Source organism: Protomyctophum parallelum, assembly GCF_964188405.1.
Source record: "Protomyctophum parallelum genome assembly, chromosome: 8".
Lineage (NCBI taxonomy): Eukaryota > Metazoa > Chordata > Actinopteri > Myctophiformes > Myctophidae > Protomyctophum > Protomyctophum parallelum.
Window position 1 is genome coordinate 36,109,200 of NC_139703.1, and position 27,999 is coordinate 36,137,198.

General features: G+C 43.2%; 2 protein-coding genes across 3 annotated transcripts in view; one reads left to right on the forward strand and one right to left on the reverse strand.

Annotated features, from left to right (window-relative positions):
- Positions 1-1,013: 1,013 nt before the first annotated feature.
- On the forward strand, positions 1,014-18,947 carry LOC310863326 (uncharacterized protein). Of its 2 annotated transcripts, XM_083771576.1 has the most exons (10): positions 1,014-1,140; positions 6,559-6,798; positions 7,015-7,169; positions 7,628-7,845; positions 9,933-10,545; positions 10,729-10,827; positions 12,031-12,098; positions 13,725-14,375; positions 14,904-15,113; positions 17,996-18,947. In XM_083771576.1, exons 2-10 carry the CDS (start codon positions 6,578-6,580, stop codon positions 18,224-18,226), a joined length of 2,466 nt encoding a protein of 821 aa, XP_083627702.1. In that variant the 5' UTR covers positions 1,014-1,140; positions 6,559-6,577; the 3' UTR covers positions 18,227-18,947. The 2 variants fall into 2 exon arrangements, with proteins under 2 accessions (XP_083627702.1, XP_083627703.1); XM_083771577.1 differs by lacking the exon at positions 17,996-18,947 and having other exon boundaries at positions 14,904-15,449.
- A 5,240-nt stretch (positions 18,948-24,187) lies between these two features.
- Positions 24,188-27,999, reverse strand: part of iffo2b (intermediate filament family orphan 2b) — a 45,366-nt gene continuing 41,554 nt past the window's right edge. The window contains exon 8 of the mRNA XM_083771717.1: positions 24,188-27,979. Within this exon, the coding sequence (XP_083627843.1) occupies positions 27,737-27,979 (243 nt within the window). The 3' untranslated portion in view covers positions 24,188-27,736. The remainder of the gene's footprint in view (positions 27,980-27,999) is intronic.

A 27,999-nucleotide genomic window follows, 5' to 3' on the forward strand; every position in this document is an offset into this window, starting at 1 on the left:
TATTCGGTGCATCGACTGTATATAGAGGGTATGCACATGCATAAAGTGAATGGCAGATCGAGTGGCAAAGTGAGTGGTAAAGTGAGTTTAACGTCGTTTAATGCAATCAGATAGGACGTTTCTGTTTGGATGTATATGGCCTGTCAAGGCCAGAAAAGAGTTTTTTTGCCACTTGGTAGGCCTTCCCGCATAACTTCCGGGTATGATGATGATGATGTCACGCGCATACCCTCTATACATTCCTGTCTAATAAACTATTCAGTATACAATCAATCAAAGACGCGAATCTGCCAAGTGGCAAAAAAAATGCCTTCGGCGGAGTCTGGCCAAGAAGAAGCCAGGCTACTTCCTTTGGGCTGGGAATCCCCCACCCACCCCTTTTCCCCCTCACTGTATATGTTTCTTTTCCCTTTTCACCTCCTTTATGATGAATTCCTGTTCTGTTCTTTGGCTTGAAGTGTCTATTTGTACGTAATAATGAATTGAATGAATTGCATTTTTATAGCGCTTTTCCAAGTGCTCAAAGCGCTTTACAATGGTTCATTCATTCATACATTGGGAGGTGAAGCGGCGAACAGTCGACGCCAGCGTCCTCACTTCCCACATTCACACACCAATGGTGGCAAGCTCACACCAACCAACTCATTGGAGGCAATGTAGGGTTCAGTGTCTTGCCCAAGGACGCTTCGACATGTGGACTGGAGGAGCCGGGGTTCGAACCGCCGACCCAGGGATCATTGGACGACCTGCTCTACCTCCTGAGCCACAGCCGCCCGTAAACGTCTCTAAATGTTTTGATGAACCCTCTTTGAAGGTGGACCTTCTTGTAAACAAGTGTAATGCTTTATTGGGTCGTCCACTTACAGTTAACAGTCTTTGTATTGATTGTGTTTGAAATGTTTGTAATAATGCAAACTGTTAATAAATAATTCAATCAATCAATCAGCTTGTTTTCATAGACCAGGTTGCTTGATTCTGTCATGTTGCTTGTTTCTGTCACACAATCAGGCAACCCTGGAGAAGACGGTGACAACAACAACATACATGCGCAGAAGGAAACGTTAAGCTGTCCAGTGTTTGGTGTTTTACCGCGGGAAAACATCTAAACAAGAAATAATTCCGTTTTAACCTCGGGAAAAGGTGAGTTTTTAAATCTGATAACCGTTTAAACGGTGCCACGACACCGCTTTCCATCATGCTTTTATAAAAATGTCCCCAGAACACACGGACAGCATTATGCAGCCCGCCAAGACAGCTAGTTTAGCATTAGCAATGTAGCAGCCCGGGCAGCCCCCCTTTCGCAGTGGTGGAAAGTAACTAAGTACATTTACTTAAGTACAGTGGTGGGAAAAAGTACTCAATTATTTTACTTAAGTACTAAAAGTACTCACTGTGCACAATATCCCATTTCAAGTTTCCAAATGGCCGAAATGTATATAGGGCTGAAGTGGTTACTGTATGTTTTGTAATAATCAAAATCTAGTATTAAAGTACTAAAGTTTTCAAATAAATGTAGTGGAGTAAAAGTACAATATTTGCCTCTGAGATGTAGTGGAGTAAAAGTACAATATTTGCCTCTGAGATGTAGTGGAATAGAAGTAAAGGTATTGGAAATACTATAAAGAGTACAAATATCTCAAATTGTTACTTAATTAATTAAATGTATTTTTGTACTACATGCATTTGAAAAAACGTTAGTTAATAGATTTTGATTATTGTTATTGCAAAACATACAGTAACCACTTCAGCCCATTTCGGCCATTTGAAAATAGCCAATCCTCACAATGCGTCACATCTGCACGTGAGCTTGTAAATCTACTATTATCAAAAACAGTTTTTACTTTTAGTAGCCTAACATTCTGTACTTTTGTCAATCAGGTACATTTTGTATTCTAATCTGGACTTTTACTTGTAAACAGAGAGAGTAGTTATATATTGCAGTGTTGATATTTTTTTACTACCTTTTCCACCCCTGGATAACGATACCGTCAAGTCAGGCTTTTGCACACACATGCCCATTTGTTCATTCATTCAGCAATGCGTCCAGTCCATGATGGTGACATTAACCCATTCTGACCTGAGATCAGATTCTAAAAATGTCTTCTACATCCTGACAGTTTTCCATTCTGGCGCGCCACTGTAGATCTGCTATTTTTAAATAGCTAAAGCATAACGTAATGCTAACACCAAAAGGGGTTCCCGCCTAAAATGGGTTAAAGACTAAAAATAAGTTTTTCACACTTTTAGACCACATCCGTGGTCATCATATGGCCATATCTAACGATGGATGCCAAACAATGGGAACATTTTCATTGTGTACTTTTATAAAAAAAATCTAATTTGAATTACTTCTTAAACTACAGAAACAAAATCAGTAATCATCACGCTAAAATAGGTATCTGAAAACATTATAGGGTAGAAATAAGCCACATAGCAGTAAACAGGTACAGCTGGCTGACTGTCTGACTGACATGCGTCCTGCGTATAGACTGACACCACAACGCGTATTCAGGGCGGAGTCACCACCCCCAGGGAAAGTTGTGATTTGCTCTCGTTCACTGCAATGCAATTTGCGGCATTTCCAAAACAATATTGCGCAGAGTAGCGATTATCAAACGTATTTGCAATGCCATACGTTGAAAGATCTGTTGCCCGTGGACAAAGCACGTTACCTCCGCAAGTTAGATATTATCGGCATAGATGTTTGTCCGTATGTGATTAAGGATTGGAAAAAGAAACATTGGCAGCCATAGAAAATTCTGCCCAGGGTAAAAAAACGGATGTGACGTTTTTGGGCGTTCCTGTCTTATGTGGTATCAGTGTATAGCATAGCTACCGTCCCATCGTCTGAAGGGATGCAACGCTCTGATTGGATCAGAAACTTCAGAGCCAGCGATCCGGTTTGATATCAATAATAAAGCTTATCAGATGGAACATTACGCCAGAAGCAGTTGCTGGCTGGATTCCTTCTGATGGAACGTTCCGCCACGAGCAGTTCAACCGTTAAAGGTGTAGTGAAACGGAAATGGTGGGCATTTTATTTTGAAGTTTCAACTTGAAGCGCTGGCTCTGAAGTTTCTGAACCAATCGGAGGGCGTCGCATCCCCCCAGGCTATGGGGCCTCCAAGTCCGTGACTTCCTGTCACGTTTTGTAAACAAAGTGACAGAAAGACGTGGGGCAAAGCTAGGGCATTATTTCTAACCTATACACAACCTATATACATATTTTAGCGTGCTGATTAAGTTTTAAATGAGTAATACACTGTCTGGATGTCATCTTGAATGAGATTAAAAACGGAGGACAATGAAGCAATGGGAATCAAACTGGTGAGCTTCATTTTTATTGGCTTTATTGATGTGGGCCTCGACATGTCATCACGCAGCACATTTTCATTTTCAGGAAGTACCGTAATTTCCGTACTATAAGCCGCAACTTTTTACCCATGATTTGAACCCTGCGGCTTATACAACGGTGCGGCTAATCTATGGATTTTTACAGCTAACGCAGAGCCATCTAAGGCTCTGAGCTAACGTAACGGCCACTAGGGGGCCACCTGCGGCTTATAGTCCGGTGCAGCTTGTATACGTACATATTTGGGATTTTCCCTAAATTTGGCTGGTGCGGCTTATATTCAGGTGCGCCTTAGTCCGGAAATTACGGTAATTAAAACAATATTTGTATGTACTTTTGATATAAAAACACACAAATGAGAATTTGCCCTTTTTTGCATCCATTGTTAGGTATGCCCATATGATGACCACAGATATGGTCTAAAAGTGTGAAAAACATTTAATTTCACTATACCTTTATAGACAGACTTCTTTCATCTCTAGTATTATCTCCACCAGCCCAGCCAGTCCGGCCGGAAAGGCAGGTTTTTGCAAAGCAACCAGGTCTATGAAAACAAGCCTAAAATAGGCGAGTCTTCCCCCCTTTACCTTTAACATAATACACATAGACCATTTCAAAATAGCTGATGCGTTGTGGGCGTACCGTGTAGATCTGCTAAAAATAACAATTGAAGAAACGTGGAATATTTTATTAAACGTAACACAAATCTGTCATAAAATGTTTTCAGATGGGGGGTCCGCAGACAAATATATATAAATTTGGGGGACATCGACTTGAAAATGAAACACTGGTTTAAACAACATTAGGAAACACATAATTAATATGTAATATTCCGCCGACCCCCCTATAAGTTGTTCCAGGGACCCCCCCAGAAGCAAAGATTTGAGTTAAAAACATTCGCTCTGAAAGTATATTCAAAGGTTTGCGCCACATTTTCAGAATAAATAAAAAAAAGCAGACCTACAAGCTCGTAGCGCGGCACTCGGTGCCACGCTATGAGCTTGTAGATCTGCTATTTTTCAATAGCTAAAGTCTAACATAATGCTCAAAACACCGAAAGGGGTTCCCACCCAAAATGGGTTAAAATCCCAGAAGAGACGCCAGGGCTAGGCGTTTCTTGCGGCATATTGTGTGCTTACACCCAATCTCAGGCACCACTGGACCAATCGGAGTGAATTTGACACTTTGCATGCACAACACATTCCCAGTAGGCTGTAGGCCAAGGAAGAACCTCACCTCAACTATAGACCGATTCCGTACCGGTTTCATGGTCGCAGCCTACGTATTTCCTGTAGGCGGACTCGACGTAGCTGCGGGGGTAAAACCCTCACCAGGCGCACCTCTTCCACTACAGTGAACGGCAGAGTGACTGATGTTAGTTTGCCTCAAACTTTACTCCTTTACCTGCTTTTTTACTAACACTAACATTACAAAGATGCCCAGAACATCGAGATGAACCTGTGTAGTTTATGGCTGCTCCAACAGTAGTGGCAACATAAAAATACAATAAAAACGGAATGTCTAATATCCACCGCGGTGGCGGAGACCAGAGCCGTTGAGACAAAGCAGTGAAAGATACATAACGCCAGTCTTACCCAATACCAAATATTTCTGTTTTATTAACACAAGGCTGCTGTACTTTATACCTCATACTTTAAATGCTTAGTATGAGGTAAGGTTGGGCGATATGCCAATTTTTTTCAACCGCCAATCGTCTGACCAATATTCGCCGATTGACGATGTATTCGTGTCATAAAAGTAAAGTGAGAACAGCTCACTGCAGGTCGCAAAAAAGCCAGATCTACAAGCTCTCAAGGCGCCGCGTCCTGCCTGTTTTCGCAGCTCCGTTCGCTAGGCGTTGAGAGCTTGTAGATCAGTCTGTTTCTGCAGACTGCAGCGCAGCCAGGCAGGGTAACTAGCTCCCTTCCCTCCCCGCACGTCGGAGGCTCGGAGCGGAGCCCACAAGCTGCTGCGGCCGCCCCGGGCTGATCCACACAGGCTCTCAAGGCATCGCGTCCTGCCTCTTTTTGCAGTGCCGTTCGCTACGCGTTGAGAGCTTGTAGATCTGTCTATTTTTGCAGCGCTGGTGTCGGGGTTCGTTCACGTTGTCAATAAAAATAACTTGGATTACAGGCGGAGATGAAGTTCAATCAGTGGGTTGCACCAGTATTGGCTACACGCTAAGCTAATGCTAAGCTAAGCGCTATTATGATCCCCGAGCCTATACACTAACACTAGTAGAAAGTTTTTTTTATTTCCCCCCCCGCCACTCACGGGTGGCGCATTGGGATTGTGATGAGACACGAGACAGCAGTGTGCATTCTGTTGTGACTGTATATTATTAAACTGCATGGGTCTGGACTCCGGAGCTTAAACAACATGTAGGCTACATCCTCCCAGCTCCCAGCCTTTACTTTGGCTGGCGGCTGCCGTAAGTGCCGTGACCCGGTGCCCGATGCTGGCTGCTGACAGTGCTGAGTGCGGGGACAGTGGGAGGCTGGGAGCATACCATTATAACGGGGGATTTTCACCCGGCCGCTGTTACTACATGTTGCTCACACTTTACATGTTAATTGGGCTAAATCGTCCCGAGAAATCGCCTAATAAAAATATTCGGCGATTGGATTCGTATATTCGCGATTGACGATGTATTCGTATCGTCACCCAACCCTAGTATGAGGTATAAAATACAGCAGCCTTGTGTTCATAAAACAGAAAGATTGGGTATTGGGTAAGACTGACATTATGTATCTTGCAGGATTCTTCACTGCTTTGTCTCAACCATTACTCAATGGCTCTGGTCTCAGCCATCGCGGTGGATATTAGACATTCCGTTTTATTTTATTTGTTATGTTGCCACTACTGTTGGAGCAGCCATAAACTTCACAGGTTCATCTCGATGTTCTGGGCATCTTTGCAATGTTAGTGTTAGTAAAAAAGCAGGTAAAGGAGTAAAGTTTGAGGCAAACTAACATCAGTCACTCTGCCGTTCACTGTAGTGGAAGAGGTGCGCCTGGTGAGGGTTTTACCCCTGCAGCTACGTCGAGTCCGCCTACAGGAAATACGTAGGCTGCGACCATGAAACCGGTACGGAATCGGTCTATATCTGACCCTGAAGATGAATGTGCCGTAATTTTTGAAAGGTATGTCATTACAAAAGCTCTCAGCGATGATCCCATAATGTGTCCTTATGCTCGCTCCACCAGGTAAGAAGAGGTCCCAGACATGTCGAAGAGGCAGGCCAAACAGATCTCCCCGGTGCTTTTCATGACGCTGGAGGGCGAGCCCATGCGCTTCTTCCTGCGTCCAGGGCCCACTAAGCAACGGCTCCAGCCTCAGATCACGGCTGGGGGAGGGATGATGACCAGTGCCCAGAAGCAGGCAGGAGCCATCCTGCTCGCAGACCCCGAGCAGTTTGAGTCTCTGCCCAAAAATGTTTCTCACTGGTAGGTGTTTGTGATAAGCTCAGCGTCATGGCTTGAACTGTTTGCATAAAACATGGGAATCCAAACACACCAACAGTCGGAAATGGCGTGCAGCTGCGTCTAGATTCTCCCAGTGGATCCTGCCGGGAGCTGCCTATGCCATAGAAAGCATAGGTGGACCCCAGGCTGGGGAACCACTGACTGCTGTACGACGTACCATCTGCTCTCTGCCTATAGGTACGTGTCCACCCAGTTCATTGAGGATTGTGTAGAGAAGAACGAGCAGCTGGAGGTCGAGGACTACAGGGTAAACTCTGAAAGCCAGCAGGATCCCTCGTCCACCAAGAAGAAAGCCAGCCGCCATAGCTCTGGCACTGCCTCGGGAGGTACCGGTAAGCAGCAGAAATACATTCTGTTTTACAGTGTTGTTTTTGGCAGCACGTTTTGATTTTAGTTTTAGTCATGGTCTCTTCAATAGTTCATTTAGTTTCAGTCACATTGTAGTCACCTGGAATGTTTTTGTGTTAGTCTAGTTTTAGTCAACACTACAAGCGTTGTGAGCTTGTAGATCGGCTATTTTCAGCAAGTGTAAAAACAGTCATTACGACGGCATCGAGGCCCGCCAAAATACATTTTAGTCGACTAAATCAACTGTAGAATTAGTAGACTAAAACTAGACTAACACTAAAACATTCCAGGTGACTAAAATGTGACTAAAACCAAAAATCGAAATGTGCTGCCAAAAACACTGGGTGTAGATCAGCTCTACAGCCGTGAATCAAACCCAAACCCTGTTATAATGTGTCAACTAATCCTGTTATTCTTTGGCAAAAAAAAAATCAAAATAAAGGCAGGTTACCCTACACTCCCGAGGAGGATGCTGCCATCTTGAGTTACGTCGCCAAACACAAGCATAAGAGTATAGGAGGGAATCAGCTGTGGCAAGAAATGGGGAAGAAGGATGTGACGGGTCACAGCTGGCAGTCCATGAAAGCCCGCTACCTTAAGTGCCTGGCTCTCCGACAAACAACACCAGAACAGAAGAGGACAAACGAGTCAGAGACCGAGGTAATTCACCCTTTGTCAAGTCCCGCCCGTGGTTGTGCCCCTCTTCGCACCAATTGAGCCTTTGTAGACCGCGGCCATGTTTCCATGGAAGTTTGCATTATGTGCTAATTATAACAGGTGGTACGCAGGGCTATTGAATGATATCTAACGAGCACTTCCAAACTCCAGCACTTGGAAAAATTATCACCTGCAAGGACACAAAGTAGCTCATAACATGTCTACAGAGGATTTTTATGAAACAAACACTTTAAGGATAGAAAGAGAGGAATTCAAGCTTTCCGTACAGCTGCGATGTTGGTGAGATTGACGTTGTTTAATACAATCAGATAGGACTTTTGTTTGTATGCATGGGCTGCCAATGGAAGTTGCACCTACAGGTAGCACCTTGCCATTATCTTATCTGGTAAGATGGCCGCGGTCTGCATATGGAGAATTGGTTGCGGTTTCGTGGTTGGACAAAAATCCTCTCTCCATCCACTACCATTGAAATAACATTCTTCATGTTTTTCAGTTGCCTCATGTTGATATTCATCTGTGCACTCAATTATTACTTTAAACTTGGTGTCAGTAAAAAGGAACATCACGTTTCCCCAGTTGGAAGTAGTGCGTGGAAGGAACACGTTATTCCGACCAGTTCCTTTCCCCTCCATCAGGCGCCCTGGCTGGCCAGGGGGAGGTAGTTTAGAGATCAGGATTACTGCATGATTTTTGTGAGGGTACCTATCCTAGGGGACACGGGGAGAACATGTGAGGGTACCTACCCTAGGGGACACGGGGTGAATATGTGAGGGTTCCCTAGGGGACCCTATGTGAGGGTACCTACCCTCACATACATCTCTAGTCCTAAACCCTAATTCATCATTTATACATTATTATGGATAATCAATAGAAAGAAGGTATGCCAGCACTCAATAAATGTCCTTTTTGACATGTTTATTTACCTCTGACGAGCCAACGTACTTGTTTCGGCCAGTCCATAGACTTGTCTGCCATATGACATAATTTCTAAAGCCATGCATTGGAAGGGGATAGCGCCCCTCGAAAATAAATTGCATCTGCAGGACTCTGCACTGTGTGTGTATATATATATATATATATATATATATATATATATATACACATACAGTGCCTTCGGAAAGTATTCACACCCCTTCACTTTTACCACATTTTGTTTTGTTATAGCCTATTTCAAAATAGATTAAATTCGTTTTTTTCCTCATCAATCTACACACAATACCCCATAATGATGAAGTGAAAAAAGTTTTCAAATATTTTGTTAATTTATTAAAAATAAGAAACTGGAAAAACACATGTACATAAGTATTCACACTCTTGACTTAGTACTAAGTTGAGGCACCTTTGGCAGCAATTACAGCCTTAATACGTTTTGGGAATGATCCTACAAGCTTGGCACACTTGAATTTGGGGTATTTTCCCCCTTCTTCTCTGCAGATCCTCTCAAGCTCTGTCAGGTTAGACGGGGAGCGTCGCTGAACAGCTATTTTCAGGTCCTTCCAGAGATGCTCAATGGGGTTCAAGTCCCCCGTCTAACCTTACAGAGCTTGAGAGGATCTGCAGAGAAGAAGGGGGAAAATACCCCAAATTCAAGTGTGCCAAGCTTGTAGGATCATTCCCAAAAAGTATTAAGGCTGAAATTGCTGCCAAAGGTGCCTCAACTTAGTACTAAGTCAAGAGTGTGAATACTTATGTACATGTGTTTTTCCAGTTTCTTATTTTTAATAAATTAACAAAATATTTGAAAACACTTTTCACTTCATCATTATGGGGTATTGTGTGTAGATTGATGAGGAAAAAACGAATTTAATCCATTTTGAAATGAGGCTATAATAAAACAAAATGTGGTAAAAGTGAAGGGGTGTGAATACTTTCCGAAGGCACTGTATATACACACATACACATGCATAAATGTATGTATGCATGTATGTATGTATGCATGCATGCATACATACATACATGATGGAAAAAACTATTGAGTTATGTATGCTTTCCTTGATAATTGACAGCCCAATACACGTGTTTTGTAACTCACTGAACTAAGCAAGCAGGGCATTTCTAATGTTCTACAGGCAGACCGCCAAGCACCTTCTGAGAGCTCTCATGAGTCAGATTCCGAGGCGATGGACGTAACCAATGCAGCCCAACCGGAGATCATACTCATACAAGACGACTCTTCGCCAGCGGAGTCTGCACCAGCCGGCACCCCGGCTCCTCCGCAACTGGAGAAGCAGCCGGCAGCAGCCTCCTCCACCGCATCGGCCCAGCCTCTACCTCCATCGGTACTCCGGCAGCTTGCGCTCGACGGGCTGAAGGGACCAATGGTCGTTCTTTCAAGAATGTCCAGGTCGTCGCTCCCTCCTCCTGCCCTGGAAAGGGCCACGTCGGCGTCACCTCCACCATCTAAGAAACCCAAATCAACAGACAAGCTCCCTCCCCCAAAAGACACTTCCACTCCCCAGAAACAGAAAGACACATACTCTCCCCAGAAGCAGAAAGACACATACTCTCCCCAGAAAGACACATCCACTCCCCAGAAACCGAAAGACACATCCACTCCCCAGAAGCAGAAAGACACATCCACTCCCCAGAAGCAGAAAGACACATCCTCTCCCCAGAAAGACACATCCACTCCCCAGAAACGGAAAGACACATCCACTCCCCAGAAGCAGAAAGACACATCCTCTCCCCAGAAAGACACATCCACTCCCCAGAAACAGAAAGACACATACTCTCCCCAGAAGCAGAAAGACACATCCACTCCCCAGAAACCGAAAGACACATCCACTCCCCAGAAGCAGAAAGACACATCCACTCCCCAGAAACCGAAAGACACATCCACTCCCCAGAAACCGAAAGACACATCCACTCCCCAGAAACACACATCCACGGACCAGGACGCTGTTCAGAATGGAACATCCACGGACCAACCCAGAGGAGAGAGTGGTGCGATGGCGTCAGCCTCAGGTGAGAATTGAGATTGTAGCCCTGTGGTGTTGCTTTGCACTGTTGTAGATTAAATAATCTTCCAAAGATGATGGATTGACAAAGTTCTTCAAGGTGAAGTATTGAGAAGATTCAGCAGAATAACAACATACAGAGAGTAAGCAGCCCCTGACATATACATGTATACAGGTATAGTTGGTGGACCAGTGGGAGAACCGATTTCCTCCGGTTTGCCAGACAGCCACTCTACCCACTAAGCTTATGGCCACATTGTGAAAGGCTGTGTTTTTGCCTATGCAGCAATGCATTGCGATCGCCTATTTCCAGCACAGGGGACAATTGGCCATATTCAGACTGCAGCCATCTTGCCAGTAAGGTGCTACCTAGGTGATACTTCCCATAGACAGCCCATTCATCCAAACTGAAAAGTCCTATCTAATTATATTAAACAACGTCAAAATCACCAACATTGCAGCTGTAGGGAAAGCTTGAATTATCCTCTTTCAATCTTTCAAGTGTTTGTTTCATAAAAATCCACCGTAGACATTTTATGAGATACTTCCTGTCAAATTCCTTGCTTGTGATTCTTTTTTAAGTGTTGGAGTTTGGAAGCGCTCGTTGAACATCACTCAGCGGCCCATGCGTACCATCTGTTTTGAATGCAGCAGGAGGTTGCTTTACTGATAACGAGAGCATCCATACTCTGATATTAATAATCATCTGCAAGGAATTGCAGAATACAGGAAGTAGCTCATAACATATCTACGGTGGATTTTTATTAAACAAATACTTGAAAGAGGATAATTCAAGCTTTCCCTACAGCTGCAATGTTGGTGATTTTGACGTAGTTTAATATAATTAGAGAAGACTTTTCTGTTTGGATGAATGGCCTGTCTATGGGAATTATCACCTAGCACCTTGCTGGCTGCGGTCTGAATATGGCCAATTCTACAACAAAGTACTGCCAAAGTCCTCAGGTGTTTTTGGTTTGGTGCCCTTATTACCGGTAAGTAGAAAACCCCCAACCAATCATGGGAAGCAATAGGGCTGACGATTGGCACCCAGCAATCAGCGGGTATACAAGCGGCACCTGGAAGTAATTACCCCCAGGCACACACTCACTGACACTCTTTAGGCCACACTACGGACACATGTAATGTAACAGAAACGGATGCCACGGATTGACTAACAATTCTGCTCTGCTGTTCCGTTCTTCCGTGACAGAGCGACAGGCAGGAGGAAAGAGAAAGAGAAAGCTGGGCATCCTGGAGATGGCTTCAAAGGAGTTTGAGGTAATTTATACTGATAATCTCTCTAATGCAGTGTTGTTTTCGTCGACAAACTTTTTGTAAGTGCCGGCGTCACTTGGTTCTTTTAACTTCAGTCATGTCTTCACTTTGAAGTTTGTTATTTTAGCTGCAGTCTCTTCATAACTCATCCGCTGCTGCATATTGGCTGCGATCTTATCTGGGCTTGACATTTGTTTGGGTATATGCCGTTTGCTCACTTATACTTTGGGGTTTTAGTCTGGGTTTTACAGTAACTTTACAAAGTTGACATCTGATTTGACATCAAGTACATCAGAAAATGCACTTTTGTTTCCTTTTTATCCATTTTATAATTTATTAGATTTTTTTATTGTCGGTTTTGCAACCTGTCCTTGCTTCAGTCCAAGAGGAGATGGAGGCTACCTGTTAGAAGTCCTCTCACTGCATAGGTTACTGTGGTGTGACAATGACAAACTTGTGACTATGGGCTGGTGACTTGAAGAAGCAGGGTGGCTGTACATGAGATGTAGGTGTCGACGTTGAGCTGCTGTGCATCCAGCGTCGAGTTTTCACTGTAAGCGCTCTCGAATTGTGAAATAATCAAGTGGATGGTCTCAACGGGTGTAGTTTATTTGTCTTCAGCACAGAAGAAGATCACTGGTACACCGTGAAAACTATAAAAATAGAATATAAATACCATTACAATCATGACATTTTTCAACAATAAAATCTGTGCATTACATTTATCACTTTCAATAGTACAATAAAATGGTTAAGTTATGGTCAATTATGCAGTGATACAATAACTCAATCATTTCAAGAGAAGACCAATAAAATACCAAAAATTTACCATAAGTCCTTAACCAAATATACCAAACAAAATGAACCATCAAGCCCCAATGAATTAGACCTAAAGTAAATCATGAATGAAACCCAAAACGGAACAAACGAAGAAACAAATCATATACCTCGCTCCGCTAATCGAGGGGAGCCACCTTGAACTTCATACCAACAATCTTGGGATAACCGATACTTGGCACATCGGACACAGCAAAAGCAGGCACTGTAAACAATATAAACGGCTTTACATTATATACTGAATCTACAAAACTGGGTAAACATGAAGTTGCAAACAAACAAATCTCATACCATGTGGCTCTGCTGCTTCAAGCATGCTGTGTCTCACTGTGTCACTCTGGCTAAGTGTATCTCTGAGGTGAGTGAAGCCAACAGGCTTCAGCTATATATGCGCCCTAACCGGAAGTTTCACAATAAAAGTACCCTAAGCATACAGGAAGTGTCAAAATAAAACACAAATAAACAAAGAAAATCACAAACTTCAAAGTAAAGACATGACATGAAAGAACCAAGTGACACCGGCACTTACACTTATGATGAAAAATGCTCGTCAACTACCTTTTTCCACTGATGAAAACTAAATGGAAACTAAGCTACTATGACTAAAACTAAGACTAAATATACTGACAATTTTGTCAACAAATAAAAACTAGACTAAAATGTTAGGGACTAGTGGACAAGAGATCCAGTATAAGTCATTTTACACTTGGTTGCAGGCTGAAAATAGGCTGAATTATTTTCCTTTCCGTTTTGTATTTGGTGTTAGCTGTTTTTGTTCCTGTGTCTCCCCAGTCTAGTGACGACGACCAGAGTCCAGAAGACACGAGTGTCATTGGGGAAGTACGGGAGAGACCTAACCTCCCCGGAGGACCGGGACCCACCACCACCCTCCAGGAGAAGGAGGGTCAGCCCCCGGAGAAGGCTGCCTGTCCCGGGGTGGGGGCTGGACCGGGACCCACCACCACCCTCCAGGAGAAGGAGGGTCAGCCCCCGGAGAAGGCTGCCTGTCCCGGGGTGGGGGCTGGACCGGGACCCACCACCACCCTCCAGGAGAAGGAGGGTCAGCCTCCCCCGGAGAAGGCTGCCTGTCCCGGGGTGGGGGCTGGACCGGGACCCACCACCACCCTCCAGGAGAAGGAGGGTCAGCCCCCAGAGGAGGCTGCCTGTCCCGGGGTGGGGGCTGTGGCCCCGCTGCCCAGCGACCCTCCTCCCACCTCTGAGTCCACGCTGTCCAAGGCCCACCTCTTCATATTTGACGGTGAATCCCAGGACGCTCGCTCTCAGTCGGTTGTGGACAACAACAACACGGGGACGTCCTCCTCCTCCTGCCCTCCTCCTTCTCTTCCTCAGCAGAAAAGGAAGGAGGCCGTGGTGTCGCTCACTCAGACCCAGCTGGGAGAGGACATCCAGCGGATGAAGGCGCTGATGAAGCAGACTGATAAGGTGACAGTTGTTGTGTTGTGTTGTTGTTGTTTATGACAAGTCTGGCTTTTACATTCTGGTTCACTGGTCCCAGCACTGGGTCGGAGGGAGCAGTTTGTGGTCCCTTTGATTTGATTTCTTTAACCCATTCTAGGCGGGAACACCATTTGGTGTTTTAAGCATTATGTTATACTTTAGTTATTGAAAAATAGCAGATCTAGGTCTGCTATTTTTGAAAAATCATAAAAATGTGGCGCTAATCCTTGAATATATACCGGTATATTCTTTCAGAGCGAACGTTTTAACTCAAATCTTTGCTTCTGGGGGGGGGGGGTCCCTGGAACAACATATTTTCAGATGGAGGCCAATTTTCATGAAAAAGGTTGAGCACCACTGACATAGAAACATGGGGTTTTCAGAAAAATGTCAGTATTTAGAAGAAATTTATAGAATCGTTTTCGGGTCTAAATTGATTCATCATATTGACTGCTGCTTATTTCACGTTGTTCTTCACATGTTTCACTCACTCTGCCCCTCGGCCTCTTGCAGGACTTACAGAGTGTGACCAGGGCTCTGCTGAGGGCCAGTGGAGATTTCGCGGTGGCCCGGTCCCTCCTCATGACTCCCTCCTCCGTCCCGGGACCCGTTTGGACTCGCCCGGACGACAACCTGCTGCGCTCGGAAGACCCCGTGGTCCACGAACGACTCCAAGACAAATATGGGGCGGAGGCCGTGGCCAAAAGAATGCTCTTCCTTGAGGTAGAATGATGGGAGGCAAGCCAATCTAGTGTTAATGTGCGGTACCTTGTTTTTACAATAGGTAATGTTATATGGTTGTACCGTTATGTAGTTTCAAACCTGTTGCCGGTCCACTTGGTGCCTTGTGGCTCATCAATAGGCCTTTCAGTTCAGAGTGATGCCACCTTTCACCGTCAGCTGCTGCAGTCCTCACTGAAATGCACTTCCGGCCATGATTTCCCATCCCGCTGCTTTGTAGTTTCAAACAGTTGTTGATATGGGATGGAATTTGTTAAAAAAAAAAAAAAAAACCTTGTTAAAAATGTGTTCAAAACATGCTAAAACTTAAATTTACTTTGCGACAAGGACAGAATCAACTAGAAAAAGTGCCCTACTGGGCACAGGTCTCCACCAGGATGAGCAGATGTGAAGAATTCCAGGCAAAGGTTTTTCCTTGGCCTCTAGGGAGTTGGCATACAAAGTTATCCACAGATCCGTGCAGTTAGAGGTAAAAACACTTTTCGGGCAGTTATAGCGCCACCTTGAGGCTGAGTTGAAATTGTTCATGTGGCATTTCGTCCTCTGCCTAGTGGGAATGTGGGTGCACAATTTCACGGAAATCACGCGATGTGTTCATGATTTGCAGCATTTTGTTTGAAACTGAGCACTCCTGTGAACTTTGGAAGCCAATCTTAACCAATCAGGATGGAGTCTGAGAAATCTGAAAGACCGGTTTCGTTGAATGGCTCTAGAGAGACTGTGTACCAATTTGCGTGATGTTTGGACAAAATCTGTAGGTGTACTGTGCAAAAACTTGTTTTGCACAAAGCGGCCTCCTGGTGGCGCTATAACAGGCCGTTCTGGAAATCTGAAAGACCGGTTTCCCTTGAATGGCTCTAGAGAGACTGTGTACCAATTTGCGTGATGTTTGGACAAAATCTGTAGGTGTACTGTGCAAAAACTTGTTTTGCACAAAGCGGCCTCCTGGTGGCGCTATAACAGGCTGTTCTGGAAAGTTTGGGGCAGAGGTTCATCGTTGGCATCCAGGGAGTGTGTGTGCAAAATATGGCATCGACCGGGTTAACGGTGGCCGAGATTAGCTGTTCACGGACACAAGGACGGACGGACGGACACACACACGGACGGACGGAGTGCAAAACATACTCTCCCCACATGCCTTCGGCCTGGTGGAGACAATTATTTCAATTGAGAGAAGTGTTTATGAACCTTTGGATGTTGAAATATTTCAAAAATAAAAATGTATCTTTTGTGTATTAAAAAATATTGAGTAATTATTTTTATTTGATAGATGTTAAGACATTCATTTATTTTAACCCGTCAAACCTTATATACTTAGTTGACCGGCGTCAACCAGGGAACCAAGTGTTGCAGCAGTTGCTCTGCAACCTCTGCTCTTGACCCAATGCCCACAACAATCATTACAAGTCTTTTTAGCTGATGATGTCTTGGTTCTTGTTAATGCCTCACTATACTTACCCCTGGAATCTTTCCCACAGACCTCAAACACGTCATTACATCACCAGCGTTGAAAAAGACACTTTTTCGTAATTCTAAATTATTAAACATTTTAACACTTTCAAGACACTTTTTCAAAAATGTTCCATTTGGAGTCCCTCAGGGCGATTCTTGGTCCACTAAAGTTCAATCCGATGCTAAGCTTTAAGTGCCTTGTCATGAGTAACTTGTCCAATTTATGTGCAGTTGTACAGCTCTCAAAGTCACCTTTCCCCCCCCTTTTTCCAGTTCTTTTTTAAGATATTTATTGTGTGGTTTTTGCATTTATTTATTCTTCATAGAGGGATAGGTATACAGTAAGCTGACAGGAGTCACTCTTTCTCTTTTTATCACATACTTTAGATTAACACAAACAAAGCCGAGTCTGACAATAGACAACATCACAACATGCTTTTATTTCTAGTAGACTAGTTTATTGTAATGCACTCTTTGCTGGACTGACAATTAGGTGTTACACAAACCTATAAACTTGTTCATAATACTAGAGTTTGAACTAAAACCAGAAAGTTTGAAATCACTCTTATTTTATCTTCTCTTCAAAGTAAATCTATTATTTAGACCTGAGAACGATTCTACAAAATGTCTTCTAAATCATGACAGTTTTCTGAAAAACCCATGTTTCTATATCAATGGTGCTCAACCTTTTTCCTCTAAAACTAAAACCTAAATAAAGCTAAATCATGATATGGTGATTTCAGTCACCATGGCCCCACTCTATGGACTTCTATGCCACTTGAAGAAACTTCTGTCTTTTTAGCTAGGTTTGAAGTGTATACCGGTAGTTATTTATTTTGTTTTACTGTTCCTTTTATTGTAATTCATTCTTATTCTAATGTTTTAATTATATATAATTACATTATTTTCCTCCATCATTGACATGTTTTATTTTACCCATTCTGGGTGGGAACCCCTTTTGTTGTTTTGGTGTTATGCTTTAGCTGTTGAAAAATAGCATATCTACAAGCTTAGTGTGGCACAGAGTGCCGTGCTATGAACATGTAGGTCTGCTATTTTTGAAAAATGTGGCACAATTTTTTTAATATATATATTCTATCAGAGCGAACGTTTTTAACTCAAATCTTTGCTACTGGGAGGGGTCCCTGGAACAACATATTTTCAGGTGGGGGTCGGCGGCCAAATACATATAATTCTAGGGGTCCTTGACATGAAATTGTTTGAGAGTGGATTGTGGATCTGTCAGGATTTAGAACACATTTGTAGAATCATCCTCAGGTCCAAATGGGTTGAAGCACATTGAGTCTGCTTTTCGTATGAATTCTACTAAATAAATGTAACTTTTCTCTCATATCTTTTTCCTCTCCCTGTCTCTCTCTCTCTCTCTCTCTCCTGTGTCCTCTCTCTTGCAGGAGTTGAGGGGCTTAACTAAGGCTCTGCTGCAGGCCAGCGAGGACCTGTCTGTTGCCTGGTCTCTTCTCTTGGCTCCCTCGTCTGTCCTGGGACCTTTTTGGAGTCGCTGGACCGGCCTCGACGACAATTTCCTGCGGTCGGGTGACCTCGTGGTCCGCGAACAACTCCAGGACAAATTTGGAGAGGAGGCCGTGGCCAAAAGAATGCGCCTCCTTGAGGTAGAATCATAGAAACGAAGTGCTTTTGATTTGTCTTATTAAGTCTGTTATTGGTTCCAAATATACTGTAGGTTTTGGATATATGTTCAGTTAATTGCCCAGCCCCAAACTGTTACTCTTTAGTTTTCTCATGTTAAAACCTTTTGTAGAGAGATCCCATGCTAATGTATATAATGTTAAATTCATTGTTGAATGTTGTTGCATGTTTAAGTCATTGTTATATTGTTGAAATGAAAATAAAATATCTGTTTATATTTTAAAAAGAATATTGAAAATGTTATGTGTTAATTTTAAATCAAGGAGAAAATACCCTTAGAAGTCTGGAAGGAAGCACGCTGGGCAAGACCTAGCCAGTTTAATGGAAGTAGTGGGATTTTGGTGGAATTATCGCCCAAGAATTGACGTTGACACTTCCGGGGTAAATACGTCTGACGGATGTTCCGGCCTGACACTTCCGGCAGAACTCTCTTTTTGTGTCCTAGTAGGCTAAATCTCATTTACCGAGTGCCGCGCTATGAACTTGTACGTCTGCTATTTATGAGAAATCATGAAAATGCGGTACAAATCTTTTAATGCATATTCTTTCAGAGCGAACGCTTTTGACTCAAATCTTTGCTTCTGAGGGTTTCCTGGAACAACATATTTTCAGATGGGGGTCGTGGCCAATTACATATAATTTTTGGGGTCCTTGACATGAAATATTGAGCACCGCTGATACAGAAACATAGGTATTTCAGAACACTGTCTGGATTTAGAAAACTTTTATTTATTTTGACGTCGGCCTAAATGGGTCGAATAACTGTGATACGATGGTAATTCCGACGGAGCAGTGATCCGACATGCGGGAACAACGGTCGGACTAGCGCTCGAACATGCGTGGCGCCCGTGGTGCGGTTATGGTTAGGTTAGGGTTTGAGGTAGGTTGTCGGTCTAATGACTGTCGGACCAATAGGGTTTGAGGTAGGTTGTCGGGTCTAATGACTGTCAGACCAATCGGGTTTGAGGTAGGTTGTCGGTCTAATGATTGTCGGACCAATAGGGTTTGAGGTAGGTTGTCGGGTCTAATGACTGTCAGACCAATCGGGTTTGAGGTAGGTTGTCGGTCTAATGATTGTCGGACCAATAGGGTTTGAGGTAGGTTGTCGGACCAATAGGGTTTGAGAGGTAGGTTGTCGGTCTAATGACTGTCGGACCAATAGGGTTTGAGGTAGGTTGTCGGTCTAATGACTGTCGGACCAATAGGGTTTGAGGTAGGTTGCCGGTCTAATGACTGTCAGACCAATAGGGTTTGAGGTAGGTTGTTGGTCTAATGACTGTCGGACCAATAGGGTTTGAGGTAGGTTGCCGGGTCGGGCTTAAGCTTACCAACCCAAAAAAAGAAGCATGATGTCATTGGTTTTATTCAATCCACCATTTTATTTTATTTGACCCAAATACCAACTGTACATTAAACATAACCCACCCCCCTCGTGAATACAATGTATCAATAGCTTACACACGCACACACACACACAAATGATTTCACTATTGTAAAGAAATACGTACTGAAATAAGCAGACAAATCATATACAAAAAGTTCAAAATAAAATTATGAATTCAGACAAAATTCAGCACTCGACATGGTTCAATTATGGCCACATTTACAAATATTGCTGTTCTCAGATCACAAGCAAATCACTGCGGTCAGGTAAAAGCAAGACGGTCTGATAATGGCATGGCATCCCTGTGCAATCGGTAGTTTGTTTCTTCTAGGTTTTGCAGTTTGTGAAGGAAGCACCAAACATGCTACGCATTGCTACGGTGAGGCAAGATGTGAGCTGTGCATCAGCCGAGCAGTGTGGTGAACTCTATATTGGTCTACGTCTGTCTGTGTGTCTGTGTGTGTGTGTGTGTGTGGGGACAGAGGTGCAGATCAACAAAGTTCTCTAGACAGCTGGTCCCTTTTGGCTCCACGCCGTAAAACAAAAGTAAAGAAATAAGTCAATTTAAAGTTGGAATAAATGGTGACGGTCGACTGTGGTGCCCCTGTTGAAAGAAATGCCTTTTTAATTCCAATGTCTTGTCAGTTCTCTTGCATGATTCCTGAAAGTCTCTCCTCACTCTTGCACATCAGATTTTTACCTGACAGTAGTAAAAAGCTCACTTGTCAACAGACGGTTATTAACAAGTAAAAAAAAAGAATTGTTTAATGACACTTTTAATACAACCATATATTCCCCCAGCACTACATTGATAAAAACCGTTCATATAAAACCTTTATTTAGTATGAAACATTCACATCCACCAGGATACAATTTACATGAGTCATACCAACATAATACACAATTATGTATGAGCCCCATTATTAAAACAACACTTGAGTGGCTTCTAAATAAAGTATGTTGACAAAGTGTTTTTTTTCCAAGCACCTCCACTTGTTTGTTTAGTTTTACATTCAGACCCCATTATGGGAAGCGACTGCATAGCACACACACAAAGCAGCCGCCTTTAAAAGATTAGTGGTGGAAACGCTTCCAACAGTTTCAATTTCAACTTTTTAAAGATGTGCTAAGTAAGGACCATGTTTTTTTTGAGTGGTGCAAAGTGCAAACCGGGCAACCACTCCAAAGAACAGCAATGTCCCTATGTTTAGAGTACCAACAGGGGGCGCTGTTGCACTGCTCACTTCAGACTGGTCTGTATTTTTTTTAACCCCATTCAGGGAGGAGTTTTTTAATTACACTCAAGGAGAACAAAACTGAGATGTATATTTTTCCCCCTGGTGTTTTTGCCCTCATTTGTTTTGGTTATGCTAAACGATACATATTACTGAATCAAAGTCTGTAACATAGGACATCACTATAGCATATTATGTTAACACAATAATTAGCTTGTTTGTGTATTCATATCTTTGGGGTCATATTTGTATTGATTAAATTCTGGCCTGAGCGGTGCGAGTTTTAACGTCAGTGTGTCGTCGGGGTGTCTAAAGACAAATTCCAATACCCCAAACCTCGGCCACTCACTCACTGACAGTCGTCACTCCAGCATGGTGGTGTTACGGTGAATTTGGTGACCTGCTGAAACATGTGACCGTGTTGTGGATTTCACATAACATGGAGGTCTTTAAAACGTGGCCTATATAACAGTGGCTCCCAAAGTGGGGTCCGGGGACCCCCAGGGGTCCTTGAGGGAGTTCCAGGGGGTCCCCAGCTAAATGATAGTTTGGAACCAAATGAACCCTTGTGGGTCTGTAACTCAAGATGGTTCCATTTGTACACTCAGAGTTAAATTAGCATTGATTTTACAATATAAATTGGGGGTCCCAGAGATAGAAATGCCATTAAACGGGAGGCCGTATAGACTAATGCATGTCAAACTGGGGGGTCCTTGAAATTAAAAGGGTTGAGAATCACTGCTTAGAGCCGTGCAAATCTTCTCATATGGGGGGTCCCTGGCATGTATTTTCTAATGGGGGTCCGTGGGCTAATTAGTGTCAATTTGGGGGTCCTTGACATGAAAAAGTTTGGGAACCAGTGCAGTATATACCACTACGTTGAACTGTTATGTGATTGTCTACAAGAGTGTCCCATATTTCATCAGGTCACCAATTTCACTGTAACACCGCCATGCTAGAGTGACCGAGTGTCAGTGAGATAGTAGCTGAGATTTGGGGTTATTGGAGCTAAAGGAATTTTCTTGCTTCCGCTTGGCTGCCATATAGTGCTACGATAAACCAGTGGTGGAAAGTAACTAAGTATATTTACTTAAAGGTATATTAGTGATTTCACTTAATTCAAATATCACTTATTTTTTTGTTTTGTTGCGATAATCCTCCTTACTATAGAGTGTGCTGACCATATAAGGAGTTCCTCCCTGTCTGGGGGTAAAAAAAACGTAGGTTTCGTTTTTGGCTAGGTGGCCCAGCCTTCATCCAATCAGGATAGAGAGGGGGCCTTCTGCCAATCATGATCGAGCGGGGGCGGGCCTTGGTGTGTGTGCGTGTCCCCCCCCCCCCCCCAACTGTAGTTTACAAATCACCCAAATCACTGAATGCTCCTTTAAGTACTGTACGGTTTTGAGGTGTTTGTACTTTAACCACTGAAGTGAAATGGGACATTCTGCAATATGAGTAATTTTAGTACTTTAAGTACATTTTGATGCCGATACTTTTGTACTTTTACTCAAGTACATTTTCAAATCCGTACTTTTACTTGTAACGAAGTAGTTCTAAATTGCATTATTGGTACTTTTACTTAAGTAAAACAATTGAGTACTTTTTCCACCACTGGTACTGGTAAAAAGTAAATTTAAAATGTAAAGCATGTAAGCGACATATTGTTTATATACTATTTATTCAAGTAATCAATTCAAGAATAAATCTGTGTGAACCAAAACCAAAATAGCACCCTTATTTATATTGACAGTAAATATCTTTAAAAATCTTCTTTTAGCCAACTGTGGAGAAATTAAAGATCCCAATTCCCCCCTGGCCAGAGACCTGTGACAAGACCACGGTTAATTAAAAGAGGTTAGGAAGCGAAGACTGTACGGTGGACAGTTGTTCCCTGGAAAGAAAGAAACATGCGCAGTTGAGACCAAGGAAGCTGAACGCGGAAGTGTTGGCTGCATATAGCCCATTGCGCATGTTTCTTCCCTTCCAGGGAGCAACATGGAGTCCACCGTACGGTGTTCACTTCCTAACCTTATTTAATTAACCTTGGACAAGACCAGGAAGAATCGCAAGAATGCACTGAGCTGGTTTGCTAATCGATTTTGTTTGTCCTCGAACAATGACAATGAAATATATGACAAGGGAAGGTGCAGTGCCGTGCACACAATCACATACAGTAGGCATCAGAGGAAACTTCAGCCCGTGCCCTTTTACCTGTCTGTAAAAACAACTGCCCTCTCCATACCACGAATGAATGCAGCATTTACTACACAGTGAAATAAATGCAAAATGCCTCTCCTTTCCATGCCATGCCGGAAGGCAGCATTCAGGAGAATGGCTTTTTCTCCCAAAGTCTCCTGAACCTGAACACAGCATTTTACGTTGAACAAATTTGTTTAGAAAATCCATGTCGTATACACACCGCATCTCCACTAGCTAAAGAGTGCTGCTGGGTGGTTGTGCCTCGAAAATAGCTGATCTACAAGTTCACAACGCGTCGTGAGATCTGCTATTTTAGCTATTTGTCCAAAACATTCCTCTTATGGGATTTCAGCCCCTGCCCCTCTAACGCCCTCTGCACGTCCCTGGGAGGGTATAATCTGACCAGAGTAAGAGTGGCGAAACTAGCGTTGACTCCCATTGTAACAATGGAATGTGGAAGTCCTCATTCTATCTCAATGGGATAGTTCCAGCCATATAGGAGAAATGTTTGGAACTATATAGCCCATAGGCACCCGCTTTGCGGCGAGATCAAAGCGCGTCGCTACTCTCCTACTCTACACTCTGACAAGAGAACATCACAATGTGTTCGTAGTACGGACCAGAGAGAGAGACTGGTATGGAATCCAGAGTATTGCAGCCCTAGCACTCGCAGTGGTGGAAAGTAACCAAGTACATTTACTTAAAGTACAGTTGAGGTATTTGTATACTTGAGTATTTCCAATATCCAAACCAATACTTCCACTTCAGCTCTGATCCAAATATTGTAGTTTTACCTCCACTACATTTATTTGAAAACTTTATAGATACTACTTACCGGTACTTTATTATTTCAAAACATACATTACCCACTTCAACCCTATATACATTTTTGGCCGTTTGAAAATCTACAAGCTCACAATGCGTCACGATGCGACTCGACACATTGTGAGCTTGTAGTTGTAGATCGGCTATTTTCAAAAGATTCCAAAACTTGAAATGAGACATTCTGCATACATACGGAGTATACATTCTACGTTTGGAACTTTTTAAGTACATTTTGATACCAATACTTTTGCACTTTTACTCAAATGTTGATTTTGGACTTTTTACTTGTAAAAGAGCATTTCTATATTGCAGTATTGATACGTTTACTCGAGCACAAAACGTCGAGTACTTTTTCCACCACACTCGTTTACAGTACAGTACCAATAAAAAGCATGGCTTTCTGCTACTTGTCGGGCTGTTTTTTTTTACGCTGACACAAACGTCGCTGGGTATAAGGCTCTCTCGCTGTCGTCTGATATACATTAGTAGGCTTGTTTGGGGGCGGTGTGGGGGAGGAAGGGGGGGGTTGGTTAGCGGGGCTCCTGCAAAATAAAGGCCTATTCATGGTCTGGATTTTCGGTGGTGAGGTGACCACCGCTCCGGAGCTGTAATAAAGTGAAGCGGTGGTGAGGTGACCACCGCTCCGGAGCTGTAATAAAGTGAAGCGGTGGTGAGGTGACCACCGCTCCGGAGCTGTAATAAAGTGAAGCGGTGGTGAGGTGACCACCGCTCCGGAGCTGTAATAAAGTGAAGCGGTGGTGAGGTGACCACCGCTCCGGAGCTGTAATAAAGTGGAGTGGTGGTGAGTAAAAACAGAGAAAAGGGCTGGGGAGAGCAGTGGTTTGCCGCGTTGCTCTGTGACATCATGTTGTAGTTGCCATGGTCACCTCACCACTGATAAATCAGACTATGAATATCGCTTAAGTATACGCTGAATAATACAAGGTCATGTTCCTACTATTTGGATTAGATAGAATAATAATAATAATAAAAAAGACAGTGAAAAATAAAACTTTTTTGACACCATTAAATACAGCAGATTGTTGATGTAGACTTCACAATCGTCGTTCTGATTTAAAAAAAAAAAGAGTAGCGCACTTGTCTGCATTGTAACAATTATTGGCTGTGTTCAAAATATAACAAGTTATTGAAAAACACTCCAGTCTTATTAAGCATGCTGAAATGACAAACGGCGTGTATTTTTGACATTCTGTGTCGTCAATTATTGACTTCAACGTAGAAGTAGCATTTGACGTGTGTTTGATCCAGCTAAGATCATGAATACAAATGAATACATGATGGAAAAGATCCCCATGCGTTGATCAGTTTACACACCGATCCAATGGAAAGCACTATTAAAAAACGGCAAAAATGGGAGACAAAACCAATCGCATTGCATACGAAGCAATATGAACAGAAAAAGGCCTCTGGGGTATATATGCCATATACGGTCACATGCCTAAAGCCCTCTATGTACAGACAAAGCAGGACCAAAGTATAGCCTATCTGGAACAGCGCTCCCTGACACACAGGAGGGGGATAGCCAGCACAGCAAAGGCCAGTCAGCAATAAGGATGATTTGACCAGATGGAAACTCAGAAAGGGGAAAATTTGTCCTTTTTTTGTTTTCTGAAAACACTTAGGTTTCTATGTCAGTGGTTCTCAAACTTTTTCATGTCAAGGACCCGCGGAATTATCTGCAATTGTCCGTGGAACCCTTTTTGGAGTTTTTAGCATTTTTTTAAAAATTGTGAAAATGTGGCGCAAATCTTATAATATAATTATTTCAGAGCGAACGCTTTTAACTTAAATCTTTGCTTCTGAGGGGTCCCTCCCTGGAACAACATATTTTCAAATGGGGGTTGGCGGCCAATTACATATAATTTTTGGGGTCCTTGACATGAAAGAGCACTACTGATGCAGAAACATTAGGTATTTCAGAAAACTAATTCTGACGTCAGAACTATATTTGGGTTAAGAGCTTGCTAATAAGCAAATGCGTGGAATTCTCTGGCGGAGCGGCTCTCTGCAACCTGACTGCAGATAAGATGGATGAAGAGATCAAGACTCCCCAAGAAAGACCTGACGGCTTGACAATGGAAATGGTAGTTCTCGAAAGGATCACCTGACACTAGCGCTGGCTTTCTCAATAAATGAGAAATTGCATCTGAGCCCAGTCTTGCCAATCTTTTATTTTGGGGTGTGCCGCTCTTTCCCCCACTTTGGTGGTTTTTGATTGAAGTTATATTTATAGCCGAGCAGCACCCCACAGCCCTAAACCAAAGGGCAGCACCCAGAGGAAGCACACTTTGCTTTTCTTTCTTGGCAGTGGCTTCAACTTTGTAACAAACCCTCTGATTAAGATGTTGATGCATGGAGGCTATGTGAGTGTAGCAATCTGTTCAAAATCAAATGGAAAAAAAATGTCCTTTGGTTTTGAGCTTATAAAATGGTTGTTTGGTTGGAGTCTTAATTGTTGATTGAGCTGTTTGAAAGTGAATGTGGTTGTATTGCTCTCTCTGAGAGAGAATGAACATTCACAGGGTAGTCGTGAGAGAACATGGCAATGCCCGTTTCAGCAATTTGGTAAAATAGCCATCAGTATTCATAAGGCAGTGTAAATAAATGTATACAGTGAATTTATTAGGCCAATGGTGTTGACGACAGTCCTTTCAACGATTCCAGAATACCCTCCTGAGATCTTTCCAAATCAGGGGACACTGTTCCAGTGCTTACTGTCCACAAACAACAACAAAAAAGAACGAACGTTCCATATTCCATATTTTTACAATCTCAGCACACATAACTGAGCTGTTGAAACATATACATACAAAACACCTGCGTGGCTTAAAAGGCTAATTACGGGGTTACAGAGAAATGAGGAAGGAAATAAGGCCAAAGACAGACAGATGGCCGGCCTAATGGAAATGACTGACTGACCGACCAGCCCAAAAAATAAGGCATCACTCGCCTAAAATAAAAATAATTTTCAACTAGTTGAAAAAACTACGTATTTTCTGTGAGCAACGTACGCAGTCATACGACAAAGTATAAATTAGGCTTTTAATTGCATAGAATTTGATTAGTGCATCGATGCAGCAAAGGTCTGTGCTCCTCCTTTCCTGTCAGATCTGGTGACCCCGGAGAGTTCCCTCTGTATAACTACACAGCTCTCGCATTGCCTCTTTGAGAATAAACATTAGATATATTCCTGTTTCATTTGCATTGCAAATAACTCACCGTATGTAATTCAAGTAAGAAGTATTCCTGTTCACTGATTTGAAAGCCCTGATTATTTCGTTTTTGTGATCCAAAATGAAGAGGGGAAAAAAAGGTTGTTTAGATTGTTGTGACTTATATGTATACGATCCCTGTTCACCAAAAAATATAATTTATCCTGAACTACTGAAAGATAATGGAATTAAATGGGGGCAACGCAACGTAATGACTTTTTCAGCCATTTGAAAAGGTTTGAGAATATGGTTGTCAAATGTATCCTGTGGAGCTCTTTAAAGAACCTACAACAAGGCAGCGGTGAGGGAAGCGAGCACAGTTTGGAAAAAGCAACCACCTTTTTTTTTTTTTACCTTTTATGAAACAAAAGGTTGTCCCCATTCCCCTCCTTTTCCTACAACGCAACACAGACAGTAGATTAGATAGAAGCACCAGTTCTGGGCCTGCATCAGTTTTGTGTGTGGTGGGGGGGGGGGGGGGGGAGTATAGGGGCTTATCCAACAGGACTCCTGTGGGTCAAAAAAGGTCCATTGTTGTTGGATCCCCACGCCGCCCCGCCCCCCTCCCCTCCTCCCACCAGAGCCTGGCTAGTGGACACTAAGCCTCCATCAACTAACCAAGCCTTCCGCCTCGACCAGCTCGTCCTTGTTGTCCAGGATCTCGTCCTGGATCTCGTCGGTGTTCCCTGAGTCGCTGCTGGCCACCGAGCTGACGGAGGGAGAGTTCCTGCCGCCTTTGATCATCCTCCGACACGTCTCCATCTGCACGTCCAGGCCGCGCTTCATGCTGCACATCTCCATGTACTCGTGCAGGTGTCTGTTCATGTCGCTCTTGGCGGTGGCCAGCTCCATCTGTAGGGGACAGGGTGGGG